This window comes from Gavia stellata, chromosome 2 (genome assembly GCF_030936135.1).
Source record: "Gavia stellata isolate bGavSte3 chromosome 2, bGavSte3.hap2, whole genome shotgun sequence".
NCBI lineage: Eukaryota > Metazoa > Chordata > Aves > Gaviiformes > Gaviidae > Gavia > Gavia stellata.
The window spans coordinates 48,338,327-48,353,874 of NC_082595.1; the positions used below are offsets into that span (position 1 = coordinate 48,338,327).

Here is a 15,548-nt window from a genome sequence, read left to right on the forward strand (position 1 = left end):
ACCTCGCGTTACTTTCCCAAATCCTTCCCTTGCCCGAAGGCGGCTCCGAGCAGAGCCGAGCCCCGCCGCCCCGTCCCGGGAGGGGGGTGCTGCGGCCGTGCAGGCGGGACTGGCCCGCCCAGCCGAGCCGGCGGCGTTGGGGAGCAGCGACATCGCCGAGAAGGAGGAGAGAAGAAATACTCGTAATATTCCTCCGAGTGACGACCCGGCCTTTCCTTCCCGTCCCAGCGCCCGCCCCGCGGTGCACCGGCGGCTCTCCGGACCCATCCCGATGAAGCCCCAGGCCCGGAGGGGAGCGGGGCTCGCCGGAGCAGCCCGCCCTGCCGGAGGGGAGGACGGGACCCCTCCTGTTGCTTCCCCCGATGGCGTCTTTTCGCCTTCCTCTTCTCCGTCCCCGTCGGGCTCGAACTCCCCCAAACCGAGCTGCGCGTCTCCTCCGGAGCGGCGGACGCGGGGACGGGGCGTGGGAGCTGCCGCCCCCCGGGCAGCCGCCGGCCCCGGGGCCGGGGTTTTCCCCCGATCCTGCGTGTTTTCCTGCCGCCGCCGCCGTCACCGTGTCAAGTTTTGTTCATCTGCTTCATCCTGGCTCCACGGGAGGGAAGGGCGGAGGGAGGAGTGGGCAGCCTCGGGAACCCCCAGGAGAGCGGCCCTGCAGGCAGGGGTGGCTGCCCGCGCCTCCCCCGCGGGGTGCGGAGACCGGCTCCGCGGGCGCGGAGGGGACGGCGCTGGGGGCTCCGGGCCCGACCAACGTTCCTGCCTGTTTGCCCGGCAAAGCTCTCAGCCGTGGGAAAAGTCCGGGTGGGTTCAAGGCTTTCGCGGCGGAAGCGGGATAAGCCGAGGTCGCGTTCAGTTATTTCTGATATATTCTCCTAAACACTTCTCTCTTCTCTTTCCTCTTCTCTTTCTCCTCTCCTCTCCTCTCCTCTCCTCTCCTCTCCTCTCCTCTCCTCTCCTCTCCTCTCCTCTCCTCTCCTCTCCTCTCCTCTCCTCTCCTCTCCTCTCCTCTCCTCTCCTCTCCTCTCCTCTCCTCTCCTCTCCTCTCCTCCTTCTCACGGCGGGATTTACTGACTGTGCTGAAATCAGAAGGCTTTAATTTTGCTCAGCAGACTAAGCACAGTTGGACTCAGTCGGATGAAAGTCTCCCTCTGTTCCTGGCTCCTCGCTCTCCTCGGGGCCTGGAGACTCTTTGTGGATGAGCGGGGTCCTGCCAAGGTCGTTCCTCCTGGGCCCTATGCGCCTGTTGGCAGGTGGAAACTCAGCCCGACGGCTCCCCCCGGGAAAGCGGGGGCACCCGGGCCGGCTCCGGGAGCAGCAAGCTGCTCCTGCTCCCCGAGCCCCGCAGAGCCCCGCAGAAGGCTCAGTCAGCCCCCCCGGGGCTAGGGCCCGGCGGACGCGCAGCACGGCCGAGAGCTGGGGTGGTGACAACTGCCCCAGGTGTCCCGCCAGCCCTGCCCGGCAGCGCCGCGGCCTGCCCGGCCCCACGCACCCCCTCCCCTCCCCGCCCCACCGCCCGCAGGAGAAGGTCCCGCCCAGGCTGCAGCCGGTGCCCGGAGCCGCTTTACTTACTGGCGCGAGCGCCAGGGGCTGTTGGGCAGCGCTGCGCCCCCGGGCCGGCTCCCTCCCCGCCTGCATCCGGCCCGGCCCGGCCTTGAACGCAGCTTCTCGGTCCCGCCGACGGCTGCTCCGGCCACCCCGCCGCGCCGCCCTCCCGCCGGAGCCCAGGGCGAGCGGAGCCCCGGGGGCTGCCGCCCGCCCCCGAGCCGGCCCTCCGCGCCGGCCGCCCCCCCCCGCCGCCAAGCACACCGCCTTGCCGCCGCACCCCGGCTTTCCCCGTTTATTTAAAGGGAGTCGCTGGCCCGGGGGGCGGCGGGTTTCCCAGCGCGCACCTTCCCGCCGAGGCTGCCCGCCGGCTGCCCGAGTCATCGCTCATTTAAACAAAGCGGCGCCCCAGGTACGAGCCAATTGCGGCCCGCCCGGCCGGGCGAGGGCCAGCCGGTGCCGCGCCACAAACCCCGGCCGGGGTGGGACCGGCGGAGGGGGAGGGAAAGGCAAACAAAGCGGGGAGCCGCGCCTGGAGCCGGGCACGCTGCAGGACGGGGGGCGACCGACGTCGCCCACCCCCTCCCGCCGGGGCGGGGGGACTTCCCCGGGCTGCTCCCGCCCGCTGCCGCCCGCGGCCGGGGTTTCCTCGCCGGCCCCGAGCAGGCGCGCAGCCCCCCGCAGCCCCTTGCCTCCCTACTGTAGACGGGATGCGGTTTTATATTGGAAATGAGGGGCAGGGGGAGGAGATGGCGCGCACACGGAGCGATGAGTGTGCGGTGTCAATCAGAGGGGTTTTGTGTCTCCTTGACTCCTGATGGTCCGTGGCTGAGGTGTCCCGGGTGGCACCACAATGAATATGAATAGGGGTCCTTGCTAAATGGGACAGTCAAAGCGCACCGCCCTGAATAATGGCACGTCATCCTAACTAGACCATTATACATAGGAGGGCTCCTTTTGTCTCTGCTCTCTGCTGCAGCTCTATAAAAGCCCCTCTTTTCCAGGCTGAGGTTAGTCCAAGCATACACTAACTAGCCATCCTGTAAACAGGCTGAGTAATCGGGGGAGAGAGAGAGAGAGGAGCGAGATTGGCGAGAGAGGGGGCTGAGGGGCTTTTTTCCTCTTCCTCCAGCATTTCCAGCCCGTCGCTGGCAGAGCCTGCCGTCCGTTTATTTCTTTTTCGTTCCGTTTTCGTTGCTTTTTGAGGGAGAGTTGTCTTGTTCTGCCACCTCCAGAGCAGGGAAGAGTTTCTTGCTCAGAAGCCCGAATACAATGAATTCTGACTCCAGCTCTGTCTCCAGCAGAGCTTCCTCGCCAGACATGGATGAGATGTACCTGAGAGACCACCACCACCACCACCACCATCACCACCACCAGGACAGCCGGCTCAACTCCGTCTCCTCCACCCAGAACGACCTGGTGCAGAAGATGTCCGGGGAAGGCCTCTCCAGGAACGGCTCCAAGGCCGGAGGGGAAGGCAGCAAGTACAAAATCAAGAAGCAGCTCTCGGAGCAGGACCTGCAGCAGCTGCGGCTGAAGATCAACGGCCGGGAGCGTAAGAGGATGCACGACCTCAACCTCGCCATGGACGGGCTGCGGGAGGTGATGCCCTACGCCCACGGACCTTCCGTGAGAAAACTCTCCAAAATCGCCACCCTCCTGCTAGCCAGAAACTATATCCTGATGCTCACCAGCTCCCTGGAGGAGATGAAGAGGCTGGTGGGGGAAATCTACGGGGGGCACCACTCGGCCTTTCACTGCGGCACGGTGGGACACTCCGCCGGGCACCCGCCCCACGCCGCCGGCACCGTGCACCAGGTGCACCCCATCCTCGGCAGTGCCTTGTCCTCCGCCAACACCTCCTCCTCCCTCTCCGCCTCCCTGCCGGCCATCGGCACCATCCGGCCCCCCCACTCCCTGCTCAAGACCCCCTCGACGCCCCCCGCCCTGCAGCTCGGCAGCGGCTTCCAGCACTGGGCGGGCTTGCCGTGCCCCTGCACCATCTGCCAGATGCCCCCCCCGCCCCACCTCTCTGCCCTCACCGCTTCCAACATGGCCAGGATCTCGGGGGAGACCAAGGACCTCCTGAAGTGACTCGGCGGAGCCCCCCCGGCCCCCGGGGCTGCGCCGGAGCCGGCGCTCCCACGGGCGGGGAGGGCGCTGCGGCCGGGCCCCCTCCGCGCCGCCGACGGACCTGCCCCCGCCGCCCCCCCGCCCCGCCAACCCCCCCCTGTAACACGGGATTAGTGTAGTAAGGACCTTGCAAAGGTAATGTTTTAGCCGGTTCCTCGGGCGCTCTTTTCTTATTATACTAAACCGGAAAAAAAAAAAAAGTCCCTGTTGTAAAAAGAGTAATAATAATAATAATTAATAATAATAATGCCGCTGATGGTGATCAAATGTAAATAATTCCTTAAAATGGATGCAAAAGGGGGGGAGAAGACATGGTTGTCATTGTAGTGTTCGCAGCTACTAAGAGACGATGAGACTGGTTTGGGGCTTCTCCTTCTTTTTGCGGGCTTTTCCTTTCTTTCCTTTCGCACGGCGACACCTCCGAAACCTCCCGCTCCAATCCCGGCTGCGGCAGCGCAGCGGCGGCCCGGGGCAGCCCAGAGAGTGCGTGCGTGCTTCCCGCAGCTTCCCACCCGTGGGCACCGGCCACGGGCGGCTTCCCTGGCAACAGGGACTTCCGAGTGAATTTACTAAAGTTTTGTGGGTGGGTTTTTTTCAGATTTGGTTGCGATGCGGGTTTGCTTGCGGCTCTTTTTCTTCTTCCCTCTGTGTCCGCTTGAAAAAAAAATTTTAAAAAAGAGAGGGAAATGGCGCAAAACACAGCACAACCCTCCCGCGGGGCTGTTTTGCCAAATCTCCCGTCTCCTGCTTTCGGTGAAGTGTGCTAGTTCAGCTGGCTGGGGTCCTCGGCGCTTATTTCTCTTCTTGGCTTTGGGTTCGTTCCGGTTTGCTGCTTTTTTTAGTTTGGTTTGGTTTGGTTTTGCATGCGGGGTCGGCTCTTGCCAGATCAGTGACTTGTATAACTAAAGCGGAATCTCTGTTGCTGTTTATCTCCTTTTCGGTACGTTTTCCTGGGCGTTTGCTTGAAAAACCGCTATCACTCATTTCATTTGTTTGGTTCTGGTTAGGGCCTCAAAGACAACACCGTGTCTTTATTTTTTATATATTCTTGATAACTATCGATATATTTATTATTGACCAGTGTTTCTGGACGAGATTTCCAAATAAAATAAAAAATGAATTACAAGCTGCCTGATTCGCCTTTGTCTGGGACGGGAAGCTGAGAAAAGGCGCCGTGTTTGATGGCTCTGGGTTTTGCCACGACTTTTCCGACCCAGCCGGAGGAGGCTGGCAAATCTCCCTGCCTGGCTCGGGAGCCGCCCCGCCTCGGAAGCAGCGATAAACCCGACAGCGGTTGCCCGAACGTCCCCCGGTGCGTGCGGGCTCCCCCGTTTCACACCGGGCTGGAAGTCGGCAGGAATTCACAAGCCGGGGGTCCGACAGCCAGTGCCAGGCGGCGGGAGGACGGGCCGCGGGCACAGCTGGGGGGAGAGGGGGGCCAGGTGCGTTTGTAGGTAAAAAAGGGGCAAAACCTTTTTTTTTCTGGAGATCCAGCTGTCAGGCCTTTTCCGGGAGGGAAATGCCAAGCTGGGCAGGGCTGGGAAAGGCAGCTCTGCCGCGCCGGACGGCGGTGCTCCGCGGGGCGCGGAGCGGTGCAGGCGCGGGCAGGGGAGCGGGACCCTGGGGGCAGCGCAGCTGGCGGCTCCGCACATGGCAGCGGGGTCCTGCACCCCCCGGCCCGGCACCCCCGGCGCTCCGCCTTCCGCGGAGGGGTGTCCAGGAGGGACCTGAAGAAACACGGAGAAGGCGACTCCCCCTGAGTCGCAAGCTGAGTATTGACAGGGGAAGGGCGGGGAGGGGAGGGGGGCATTTAAACCGAGGTGCGAAACAACTTTTGGAAGGCACCTCTGGGTGATCGTGCCGGTGAACGGGCTGTGCAATACTGCAGCAACAAAATTATCGTTAAGGCATAAGCACGCATATACAAACATTTGAAAATCCTAAGAAGAATGCATGTTTGCCCCGAAAACATACTGAACTAACGAATCATGTGGTAAAAAAGCCATTCCCCTGCTGAAGTAAATCCTCCCAGTACTTCAGCAAGACGATCAAGAGATGCTGCAGATTCCGTCCTTCCCTTCCCTTCCCTTCCCTTCCCTTCCCTTCCCTTCCCTTCCCTTCCCTTCCCTTCCCTTCCCTTCCCTTCCCTTCCCTTCCCTTCCCTTCCCTTCCCTTCCCTTCCCTTCCCTTCCCTTCCCTTCCCTTCCCTTCCCTTCCCTTCCCTTCCCTTCCCTTCCCTTCCCTTCCCTTCCCTTCCCTTCCCCTCCTTTCCCCTCCTTTCCTTCCTTTTAGTTTTCGGCTGTGCGCGATTCCTGTCTTCCAGGAGGGTTTTCGCCTCTGCCCAAGTCAGGGCGCTGCCCGGCCCCACGGCCCCCCGCCTCCCCCGCGGCGCTGGCAGCAGAGAGAGGGTCCCGCCGCAGGAGGGCCCGGCGCTGCTCGGGGAGGGGGCGCAAGGCGAGGTGGAGGGGGGGGTGGTAGTGCGGGGTGCAGCCGGGGCCCCGGCAGGAGCTGTGCCTGGGGACGGGGGCTGGGGGCGCGGCGGGGGAGACCCTCACGGGGCCGCCGGAGCGGGGCTCCGGGCTCTGCGCAGGCCGCTGGCACCTGCCCCGCCGTCCCGGGAAGAGGGGCTGGGGTGGAGGCCCTGCCCGCCCCCGGCAGCCAGCGGCACTTTCACCCCCACCCCGCTCGCAGCGGCAGCCTGCGGCGCTGCTGGCGGAGGGGAAGCGAGCAGAGGGCAGGGACAAGCAGGGGGGAAACGCGGCCTGTCGGGGCGAGGGGCCGCTCGGGCTGTGGGGAGCGGGCTGCGGGGTGCAGGTCCGGCCGCGGGGCTGCCGGCCTCTCCGCAGCCGACCCGACCGTCCCCGGCGCACCCCCTCTGTGCGGGGCTGACATGGTTGGGGAGGAAAGCCGCGGCTCCCCCCGGCCCGCATCCTCCTCCCCGGCCCGGGGCGAGCGGGGCAGCCTTGGAAGGGGCTGCTTCTGCCAGGGGCTGCGCCCCAGCTGGGGCTGCCAACAGCTTGCGGAGCCTGCCACGCCGCCGGGCTGTAAATTACAGCCGAGAGGAGGGCGAAGTCACCCCTCCGTCCCGGGGCAGCCTCCTGGAGCCGGCAGCCAGGTGCCCGGGACGCCCCGCGATCCCCGGCCGCGCCGCCTCTTCCCAAAGCATCCCTGCCGCTCGGCCCCTTCGGTCCTGGGGACGGAGGGCGCGTTGCCTGGGCCAAAGGGCTCTTTGGGGGCGTTTGATCCCCACCCAGCCACCCGCAGCCGCCCCGGCCTCTGCCCCGCTTTCCCCGGCAGCCCCGAGCTCCATTCCAGCGGCGGAGCAAGGGTGGGGGAAAGGTGCACAAGCCGCTTCGTGCTTTTCCGCAGCAGCAGCATGAGGCTGAGCCGGGGTTTTGAGTTCCCAGGAAACGGGCGATAAATGTCCCGTCCCCCCGCCCCCCCGGCTCCTCTCCGGCAGCACCGTGCCCCGAGCGGTGCGAGTGAAGCGCCAGGCTTCTCGCCTCCCTGGTTTCACGTCCTGGCCCGTGGCGAGGGGGAAAGGGAAAGCATCCGCAGAGGTGCCGTTTCCTTCTCCTTTCGACGGGTCTCGCGGGGAAACCCCGAGCGACTTGGAGATGCAATGCTGCGGGCGAGGAGGCGCGCTCGGAGAGGGCTCCTCGCCTGCTCTCTGCCAGGGAGGACACTCCGCTCTGTTCAACAGGAATCCAAGTCTCTCTGTCTCCTGTCCCTCGCCTCGGCCTCCTGCACCGGTGCGGCAGGCGTGGACGGCCCTTCCCTTCCCTTCCCTTCCCTTCCCTTCCCTTCCCTTCCCTTCCCTTCCCTTCCCTTCCCTTCCCTTCCCTTCCCTTCCCTTCCCTTCCCTTCCCTTCCCTTCCCTTCCCTTCCCTTCCCTTCCCTTCCCTTCCCTTCCCTTCCCTTCCCTTCCCTTCCCTTCCCTTCCCTTCCCCTCCCCTCCCCTGAAAAAAAAAAAAAAACGAACAACTTCTGGAGAAGCTGCCCATGGGGAGAGAAGGGGGAACGGTGGGGTTTTCTTTGAGAGGGCTTCCCTCCACGAACACACCCAGCAAATAAAAAAAAAAAAAATAAAAAAAAGGAAAAGAGGCAGGGGAAAAAAAGGGTTGGGGGATAGAAATAGGAAAGCGGGAAAGATCCGATGGTAGCAGAGCCTGGCAGCGCCCGCCCTCCGGGCTCTTCCGTGCCCGACGGGGCGGGCAGGACGCGGCGGGGCTGCGGGACCAGGGCCGGGGGCGGCACGGCTCGGCACGGCGCGCGGGCTGCTTCTCCCGGGATAGACGGGGGCTTGTCTCTCTCGATGAATTCGTTTATTTTTCGCCACAAAAATATGTAATGTCTGCGTGCACATATCTAAAATACATACACGTGTACACACACATCTAAATCTAAATCTAAATCTAAATCTAAATCTAAATCTAAATCTAAATCTAAATCTAAATCTAAATCTAAATCTAAATCTAAATCTATATCTAAATCTAAATCTAAATCTAAATCTATCCGAGGTGGATGGACCCTGTTCGTTTTTAAGCTGTGCATCCACTCGCTTTCCACCAGCTCCCGGCACGGCCGGAGCCGTGGGGATGGCGGGTGCTGCTCTTAGTCCCAGGGGGAAGCAGTTTCCCCTCCCTTCCCAGTGCTTCCCAGTTCCCATGGGGGAGGACCCTGCTGCCCCATCTCCAGGGATCTGCCACAATCTTGACACCAATCCCTCCAGGCCCTGGGCATTTGATTTAACTCCCTCAGTTGTGGGGTTTCTTTCCTTCTCCCCCTCTCCCGTCCCACCGGACCCCCCATCTGACAAGTCCGACCCGCGCGGTTCCTTCACCGGGCGCCTCTTCCTCAGCTATACGGGGCCGGGGAGGAGACCGGGGGTGGGCTTGTGTTTTGATTAATATGGAAATAAAACGCAGGAATAGCAGCAGTACTTAGCTTCATTGCTTCAGTTTAGAGATTTATTGGCGAGGAGATAAACACTAGGCTGGGGGCTGGCTCGGTAATTCACGGTCCCCATCAGTTATTACCAAATGAGCAAATCGTTTTTCTTTGAAGCCGCAGAGGAGGAAAAAAAAAAAAAAAAAGAAGTGGGGGAAAAAAAAGAGTAATCTTTTTAATAGGCTGCTACCCCCTCCCCCGGGTCTGGCCCGCGGGGCTGCCGGGCAGCACCCGCCGCTGCCCGCCCGGCTCCTGCCTGGGGCTGCCCGGCCCGGCTGCCCCCGTCGGGGCCCTACTCTCCGAGCAAATCCAATAAGGGGTTTATCATGGATTCGTGCCTCTTAAAACTCATGGGTCCTGCTCTACCTCCCTCCAACTTTCTCCTGTATTTTCCCAGGAAAATTTGCTCGTGTCCAAATGTTTTTGGTTTTTTTTTACACTTTGCAGCCCCACCTTCCCTCCTACAGGAGCAGGTAGACATGGATTTGAGCTGGAAAAAGCTGTCACAAGATGACATCGTGCTGCTGCCGCGGAAAACAAAGGGGCAAGGCTGAGAGGGGGGAGTATAATCCTTTATTAGATGCAGTGATATTGGGGAAAATGGGCACTTTGGGGGCACACAAACCCATTCCCTGGTCTGAAATGGAAACAGTGAACTAGAAGCTAAGTACAGGCTAAATACTAAAATGTAAGCAGACATCTTTCACTGGACTTCTGTGAAATCTATGGATTTGAGTTTGTTGCTTTGCATTCAGTGTTATTAGAAATGCTTTGAAACACACACACCGTGCTGCCAAAAAAATGTCCCAGGACCTGGTGAACACTCCTGTTCTTCTGGACCAGCAGGCGAGGTCAGGTGAGATGTCCCAGGGCACCTCAGTGGCAGTAAATACCTATGTTTAGGTGGCTGAATTGAGCCTTAATTGTTGATCATTTTATGTTCTCTGATCTTTCAAGTAATCAGGTTGATTAGAACCATGAAAGGTTTAAGGGTCAAATGAATAAAACAAAGAGGAATTACTAATCTTACGCCACATCAGGGGGTGACAGCTGCACGTGTGCTCCCTTTACTGCAGCCAACAATTGGCTGAGTAGAAAACACTGAACTGAAGGCACCAGAAGAGTGAATGGACGTGCCTGCAACCTGCTTATCCCAACCAGCACCTATGTAAGGGCATTGCAGCTGCAGGACAATAAAGTCTGGCTGAAGGGCAAAACTTCTTTAAAATTACTATCATCAGTTGAGACTGTGTGGCCAAAATCTGTACCCAGCTCCCCCGAGTCTCCTGAACCTGTTGTGAATCAGCAGGATGGGATTTTATACTGCACTGGCGAAAAACCGCAGATCAATATTTTAATTCAATCTTTTTATGTTTGTTTGTTTTTTCCCCAAAGTGTTGTTGTTGCTGTTGACATGTACATCTTGAAAGTTACCTGGCAGAACAGCATCAGGCCCTGCCAGATGGGCAAGAGAAAAACTACAAGCGATGCAGTAATTTTAGTATTTATGATGAAGATGATTTGTGGAGACCTGCAAATCAAAAACTAATGGATTCCTTGTAAACCGTATAGAGGATTGACAATAAAAGAGATTTGCACAGGGCCTGCTTCTGATGCCTTGTAAGCTAGTGTAAGCAGATAAGACTCATTTTTTAAGGCAGAGATAATGGTACAGCACAGTCAGACCACAAAAGCTCCAGGTTACAGCAGGCAGGAACAAGAGCAGCAGCCAGCAGTGTTACATCCCTCTCTTGTCATCTAGACCAACTAGATGAGAGGGAGGTTTATCAGTGCTTAAATACTAGTGCATAGGGTTTCATGATCATTGCACAGATGTTCAGTTATTGTAAAGAACAGATAGTTCTTCAAAAGGAGCTTCCTTTTATTTCTATAATGTCACATGCAGTGTTTTCAAAGGCAGCTTTAAATACAGGCCAGTCAAGCCCAGAACAGGGCAGGGAAGGAGCCGTTGTTTGTGGGTGCACGCCCCACTTCCAGGGAAGCTTGACCCATGTCAGGGATAGAAATGAGGGTGCAGTAGTGCTTTAGTCACACCACCGGAGGAAACATTTTGCAAATTATTCACTAAAAGTAAAGTTGATGCTTGCATTATAAAAAAATGAATTCTGTTTTTCACAACACTAAATGACCTTTCTGCAAACTTACTTACTTTTTTTTTTTTTAAATTTTATATCTATTTCACTTATTTTCATTGGTTTCTACCCAGTGGCTCTGACTGTCATGCACCAGGTGCTACTTCGCTATGTTTCAGCTGCAAACTGTTAGGTGGCTGTCTGAAAAACATGAGATTTTCATTTGTATTTTTTAAAAAGCAGAGAAATGTTTCATGACTAATAAGATCTTATTTTTACAAAATCTGACCTTTGACATGAGGGAGTCGTGAATATTCGTCCATGGGGTCAGAGGAAGAACAATAAAGTGACTGCACAAAATATTGGGTTTTCCAGACTTTTTTATTTTTGGTGATAAACAAAGGTCTGCCAAGTGCTGTGTAGGAAGTAGAAGACTAAAAAAGCAGTTTGTCCCTTGTGCTCCCCCTACTTCAGGCTTTGCAGAGGCATCGGCCATGGTGCATTTGGTGGCTTGTGCCGTCAGATCTTTGCACAGCAAGTGAGTTTTCAGGCACTAGGGGAAAGGCAGCTTGAAACATCAACTGGGAGAGCTTCTATCCCTCACTTCAGTACTTGGCTTTCTTCCCAAAAAACGCGAGACAGCACCAGAAATTAGGCACAACTGAGGTGATCATGGGTGTGATGACGGTTCACTTGAGCACACAGAATTGAGTTTGGACACCACTCCACAGCGCGTAAGTGTGAATACTTATAATGGACTACAGATCCACCAGAAACAGACCTTCAAGGGCTAGACCCCATGGAAGCCTTGTGTGTACTCTTGTTTTCCATGCAAAGGCCCAGATCCCTACTGGTGTCTGAACACCTTTTGAGTCACAGAAATCAGTAAAGGACCAAAACCAGACGGGTCTGAAGGCTTCATTTCCATTGGAGGTGGATCAGTAACTTCCAGCCCTCTGTCACTAAAGTCTCGACACATCCACGCAGTCTTTGCACATCCACTCTGGGAATATCCTAGAGCAGCTATTGTGGGGCAGCCATTTGGTGCCCATGCGGAGTCTAGCTGTGTCCCTGCTGCTCTGCAGGAGTGGTCTGTAGACCACCTATGAGGCTGGCATGTGCTGCCTCCCCTGGCTCTCCTTCCCTCAATGTCATTCCCAAAATGGCCATTGTGACCATGGTCTCCTGAGGTGCCTTGCAACCTGGCTAACCTTCAGGCACAGTTAGGTTTGAGGGTCTCTACATGCTTTGGAGAGTGCTTTCTGACCAGGCTCCAGCCCACACTTGCCAGTTCACAGACTGCACAGCCCTCTGGGCTGCCTGCTCCTTGGTGGCCTCGAAACCTTGTCTGTAAGCAGTGCATGCACCTCTTTTTCTTTCTCGTTGAGTACCTTTGGGAGGTTTAGCTATGTTCAGTTTTGAAGCAGGCTGAGGTACGCTCTTCAAAAGCACTTGAGCGCAGACTTTCCAAAGCTTCAGGCTCTTCCTTTCCATGGTTTTGTCATCCCCTAGGCTCTCCAGCACAGTCCCATTTTCCTTTCCAGAGATGGAAATCTACACCCCCAGGACTTCATAGCTCCCATTGCTTCTGCCAGAGCATAAGCTTTTCCTTACACGACTTAACAGAGATGGGCTGTTAGACATATGAGAATATTTTCTCCATAATATGCTCAGTCAATTGTCATATCATGTTTTTAGTGCTTTGAGTTTTCAGCAGGTGCCCAGAATTTCGCATACGTGTGACTTGTGGCATCCACTACTTCAGAAACCACAGCACATGCCTGTATGCATCATACTTCTGCATGTTCTTATTCATTCATGAAGTGTCATGGAAACGACTTGCGAATCACCTTTAATGGATAATACATCTTTCTGAGCCTAACTGTAGTGTAATCTGGATGATACATCTTGGTTTGGACTTGATGTCACTTAGCTGACACTAGCAGGTCAAGCATCATTTTGCAAAACTAAATTGAGGAGTCTGTCACCAACACTTTAACTAGGTTTTATTTATCAAGAGTCATTTATCACTGTTACAGGCCCTTGTATGCTGTTCTACATGAGAGTGATAACCCAAATCCCCCTCAGCAATACGCGTCTGGCTGCATTTGTGTCCCTGTCCCAACTCCTTTTCTCTTACGATGCCCTTAGTTTGAGTACGGTCAGTCCTGGTTCCTTGCATAATGCTCTTGGACATAATCTTCATCTCCTATCTCTTCACTAGAATAGGACCATAAGACCTTTGGCCATGCTTTCCTAGATCCTGAGGATCACTGGTGAATCCTCAGTAGCTTGGTTACACCTTCCCCTCATCTCCAGCCTTATGGGCTTTCCAGGTACAGGTTTTCAAGCAGATATCTTAGCTAAAGCAAGAAGACTGATTTTATGTTTCAAAAACAAGATATTCTTTGCTGTGACTGGTGGAGCACACCAGTGCAGCTGTAGGCAAAATCATGCCTGCCTCCATTTCATCAGCACTCTCTTGTGTCTGTTGGATGCTCTAGGGTTTTCCACTTATCAGGGTGCTCTGAGATGTCCAAGATTTCCACTCATGGCTAGGATCACGGACTTCATCTCTCCTAGTAAATTAAACAGTGCCACATAATGTTCTCAGGCACTGGAGCTCAATTATTTATAGAGTCAAATTGTTACAACGGTTCCTGGCATGGTTTGGCTCCAAACGACTAGCTCTCTCCTGAACATTTCCCAGGCATGGTTTGGGGATAGCATAGGCCAAAGGCCAATCCCAGCAGGCAATTTGTATTCAGCCACACTGCCTGGAAAGCAAGAATTTAATAATGTGGACACACGCCAGTCTGTGCCAGTTGGCTTCAGAGCTAGATAACGGTCACAGGCATGTTTTGTATAGATGCAGTCTCAGAGTCTTTCTCTCTCTTACACCAAGCTTTTGCCCTTGTTGCCATCTCTTTCTGTCTGTCTTTCTCTCCAGATTACCAGCAGGATACATTTCATTTGTGAAGTGAGACATTTATCAGAATTATTGATTGATCAAAGTCTTCCATTAGTTGATTTGTTTCCATTACTCTTTGGCTTTCTCTGCTTACCTTTGCCCAGTGGTGCAAGATTGGTCTATTGAACTATGAAACTGTAAAGAATTACTGGTTTTACTTTTGTGCCATGTGCAAGAAATCCTTCTTCCATCTTCCACAGGTTTTATGTCAACATGGGGCAAAAGATGCCCAAGGCAGTGTGGTCCCACATTCCACAGGGACTTTTTCAGTTCATGGATACGACACATAGACATAAAGTAGTCCTCAGTATCAGAATTCATCAGGTGTCCAGAGACAGACCTTTCTCACCAATCATCACGTCTCCACCAAGGAAAATGAACGCATGATACTACCTCTCTTTCTTTTTCCACTCCCAAATTCATAAGGAGTTGGAGCAAGCACAGGGCTTTTGCCTTCTGCTTTGTAAGGATCACATAGCTTGTGGGAGAAGTGGTTCCAGTCACGAGTTGAATGTGAATCTTAGGGCTTTCTCCTGAGACCAGTCCTCTGTTTCCAGCTGCTGAGACCAGGCAAGGTGCACTTAGTGCACCATCCTTCACTTGTTTCAGCATATCTCAACCGATCAATGCAAAGATATGGTCCAAAGAGAAAACTTACTTTCCCCTTTTTTATTGTGTTTCCTCAAAAAGTTGCAGCATTTTTTCCCTCCCACTGCTGCATTTCATGAATTTGGCAGCACTCCATCCATGCTATTGAACCACAGCACTTCTTTGCAGTGACTTTGTGCCCAAGATTCCTGCCCGAAATCCTGCCTACAGGCAAAGCCAGCACTAACTAAATACCCTGAGTCAGATCAGCACTGGTCACTTCTTCACTTCTGCCCGTGTGGATTATACCTGAGATCCCTGGGATTAACTCTGTCCCCAGCAATACAGCAGAAGGACAGTCTTCCTGTAAATCCAATATCAACACTTCAGCTCCTTCTCTCTTATTCATATTGCCAGGGGAGTGTGACAGGCTCCTTTACCTGGCCTGCCCCCATGAAGATGCCAGCATGTCTCACGTCTTGCAGGGCCCCACAATCAGCAGCTGACCATTTCTTGGGGTTTGTCAGGTTCAGTACCTTGAACATCTCCTGCTCATTCCCTCACCTGGCCACCTGCTCCATCCATCTCTCTCCATGCGCAGCCCTCTTCCTCCAGCTGCAGCATCTTCTATTCCAGCCTTCACTGCTGTGGTTGTCTCACCTTGCCATTGCATCTGCCTGACCATCTGTTGAATCATGTGCAATATAAATAACAACTAGTGACAAATAATAGCTAAGGATACCCTCCTGTAATAGTCTGGTGGCCTTACTGGACATCTGCCACTTCATAGTATTTTCTTATTTTACTTTGCGGTAATATTAAAGGGGTTTGTAACGTTACAGTGGTTTAAAGTCCTTGGGCTACTTTATAGATAATTTTTATATTTTTCCCCAAAGTGTTTACTATTATTCAATTCCCCTTGTTCCTGGTTGCGATACTCTTCTGTGACTGGAGAGACCATAAAATAGGCCCTTATTCTACGCTTCGTCACAGCATTAAAGATATCATACCAGTTGCAATGGGTAACAGAAAATCAGCTTTTAAAGCCAACCACATTTAATAATTTACACCAGGAAAACAGAGAAGAAATGAGAATAATAGATTTCTCTACACTCCTTTCAGCTGAGCTAAAAGTATTTTGGCCTTCTCTGCACAGGAAAGCAAATTATTTTTAATCTAGATTATAGACAAGGTGAACACCTGTCTTAATGTGTCTGGTCAGTAACAGGTCTTTATCTTCACTGAGACCTTTAACCCACCCTTAGATATGGATT

The 15,548-nt window shown here is 54.9% G+C and overlaps 1 protein-coding gene across 1 annotated transcript; it reads left to right on the forward strand.

The window, feature by feature from the left end:
- The first annotated feature begins 2,811 nt into the window (after positions 1–2,811).
- OLIG3 (oligodendrocyte transcription factor 3) lies at positions 2,812–3,633 on the forward strand. Its single transcript, XM_059835742.1, has one exon. It carries the CDS (start codon positions 2,812–2,814, stop codon positions 3,631–3,633), a length of 822 nt encoding a protein of 273 aa, XP_059691725.1.
- The last annotated feature ends 11,915 nt before the right edge of the window (positions 3,634–15,548 follow it).

Bases quoted from the DNA above. Each gene is read 5' to 3' on its own strand.
- OLIG3 (XM_059835742.1), top strand. From the start codon at position 2,812: ATGAATTCTGACTCCAGCTCTGTCTCCAGCAGAGCTTCCTCGCCAGAC.